The sequence below is a fragment of the Trachemys scripta genome, chromosome 11, assembly GCF_013100865.1.
Source record: "Trachemys scripta elegans isolate TJP31775 chromosome 11, CAS_Tse_1.0, whole genome shotgun sequence".
NCBI lineage: Eukaryota > Metazoa > Chordata > Testudines > Emydidae > Trachemys > Trachemys scripta.
Window position 1 is genome coordinate 60208226 of NC_048308.1, and position 2576 is coordinate 60210801.

The window sequence follows — 2576 nt, forward strand, 5'->3', positions numbered from 1 at the left end:
AAGCATTTCTCTCATAACCAAATACAAGATAACCCTCCTTCAATTGTTCCAAGTTAATTTTTATATGATATTGCAAACTTTCATGGAGTTCATTAGGCAAAATTTTCTTCAGTTTCTGTAGATTTTGCCACGTGATGTTTGTAATGACAAAAATGATGTGCATAAAAATGTCTGTTCCTGCCTATGCAATTCTGCTTTGGAGGAAATCATGCCAGTTTTTGGGTGAAGGGGGGGGGGAAGTAGGAGAAAGCATAATTTACTTAGTAGTGCAAAGAAGGGCAAAACTCTGAGTGGTGTTGATTTTGCAAAAATTTAGTTCACATCTGGACCTCATTTAATCTGAGGCAACAAAGTTCAGGACTAGAAGGGTTAGTAGGCTGGTAAATTTCAGGTGAGGCCAATATCTTTGTTTCTAACAGATGAGTGGACGTCAGGGGAAAGAAGGGTTGAGCAGATAATTCCAACTTTTTCCAATCTCCAAAGATGTACCATCTCTATATGGGAATTTACACATTTCATCATAGAAAATGACGACGCGATATTGAGTTAATTATTTAACTGTAGTAAATTTCTGCTGAAATCATTTATAAATAGGTTCATCTTCTGTGCGTGAGTCAGTTTGATCCACAGTTGATACTGGAGTCTAGATAACTGTCTGCTCTATGGCCCCGTGCTACTGAGTCTGCTGCTTTTCAGAAGCATGAAGTTATCTCTTGGGGTCTTCTGCCTCTTGGGAGTCCTGATCCCAGGGAGGACTGGCCTGAGGTTGCAATATAATGGGTGAGTATAAATCCTGGCAGGGAGCTGCAGTTTAGGGCTGAACCCTAAAACACCATAATGAAGGCACAACAGCTTACACTACCTCTGAGACAGTGTAATGAAAGGAACAAGGAACTATAAATTGGGCGTGTCTGTTACAGACTGCTGAAACACAGGCGGTTACAGTCCTGTACTGGAAATGGACAATGAGGGTCACCAAATCCAAATACTCAGATATGGTTAAGGCGTGTAGAGAAAATTTAGAGCAAGAAAAAGGGTAACGAGTTAATTCTAATCAAATAGTTACGGACTCAATCGTGAAAGGTTCACAGTGCCTCCTTTTGGGTACTCAGCGTGCTCAGCTCCCATTGGCTAAAATCCAGTTGGTGCAGCACCAAGATCGGGCTTTATGGGACTAAAATGCCTTCTACAAATATATCGGGAGTGGGGAGAGGAATGATAAAACAAGAGTAAATCCATTAATCAATGAGGGGTAGGGGGTGGAGATATGCAAAAATGAGTGTCTTTAAAGCTTTTGAGACACCAAATGCCTATTAAAAATCTGTATCAAGAGAAGTGAAAAGAAGAGGACTGGACGATCAGGGAGCAAAGAAATCCCTGTAAAAATAACAGATAAAGTTCAGGGAATGAAAAATTTGGAAAAATCTGCAAATACTAATGATCTGAACCTAGAGTATTAAGGGAATTAAATCAAGAAGTTGTTGTACTATTGACAATTATTTTTGAAAAAGTATGAACTTGATATTTTCTCCTCATTCTTTTCTCCCCCCCCCACACTAAAACTGGCATGATTTCCTTCACAGCAGTATTTCCTAGAAGAAGGCAGACATTTTTAATACACGCTATTTATTGTCTTTACAAAAATGGCATGGCAAAGTCCACAGAAACCGCGAAAAACTTTGCCTGTGAATTCCATGAAAGTTTGTAACATTCTGAGAAAATTCACCGTAACAACCTCAGGAGTGTTGTCTTGCATAGGGTTGTGAGAGATGGTGGGTGCTTGCGCAGGAGCGGAAATGAAGGAGCTCTGGGGCGTGGTTTAGCCCATCCACCCACGGAAGTACATTGGGGTTGACATGCTGGCCTGACCTCCTAGTAGAGTGCTGGAGTTGCAGCCATTAGAAGATGGGATGTGAAAGAGACAAGCTGTGGTTCCCTTATAGGGTGACCAGATTACCCAAGTCAAATATCGGGACGCGGGGGGGAGGGGGGACAAGGGCATGGCGGGAGGGGGCAGGGCAAAAAAAAAAACCCACCCCCTCCCCCCTTCCTCCACAAGCGCTGGAGGGGCCCAGGAGATGCAGGGGAAGCGCGGGGCCGGGGTGAGTGAGAGTCTGGCCTGGCCCCAGTGCAGGCAGGACTCAGGTGGGTGGTAGGGAGAGTAGGGGGGTGGCCCGCGGGGCCAGGCGGCGGCTGTTCTCCCCCCCGGGCAGCGGGACTCGGGAGCAGCCGCTGCTGCAGCTCCCACTGCCGCGGGGGGAGGAAGCGGCTGATAGGCAAGCTCGGCGGCTGCGGCTCTGGCGCCCGGGCCCGACCCCCCCCGAGCCCGGGCCTGCTGCGGGGACCCAGCAGTGCGCACGCTGTGCCCAGCCCCTGGCCAGTCGCGTCTGGGCTGCTGCCCAGCTGGTGCAATCCCGCAGTGGCCCCGGAGTGGGGGCAGCAGGCCCCAGCCCCCCCGTCCCGCTCGGGTCCCGCAGGGGAACGAACAGGCCTGGGCTGCCGATGCCTCCGCCCCGGGGCCGCTGCGGGATAGCACCAGCTGGGCAGCAGCCCAGACGCGACTGGCCAGGGGCTGG

At 48.9% G+C, this 2576-nt stretch overlaps 1 protein-coding gene across 1 annotated transcript in view; it reads left to right on the plus strand.

Annotated features, from left to right (window-relative positions):
* Window positions 1-965: 965 nt before the first annotated feature.
* CPO (carboxypeptidase O) overlaps window positions 966-2576 on the plus strand; it is an 18503-nt gene continuing 16892 nt past the window's right edge. Inside the window, exon 1 of the mRNA XM_034786065.1 lies at window positions 966-1036. Coding sequence (XP_034641956.1) covers window positions 966-1036 — 71 coding nt within the window. The remainder of the gene's footprint in view (window positions 1037-2576) is intronic.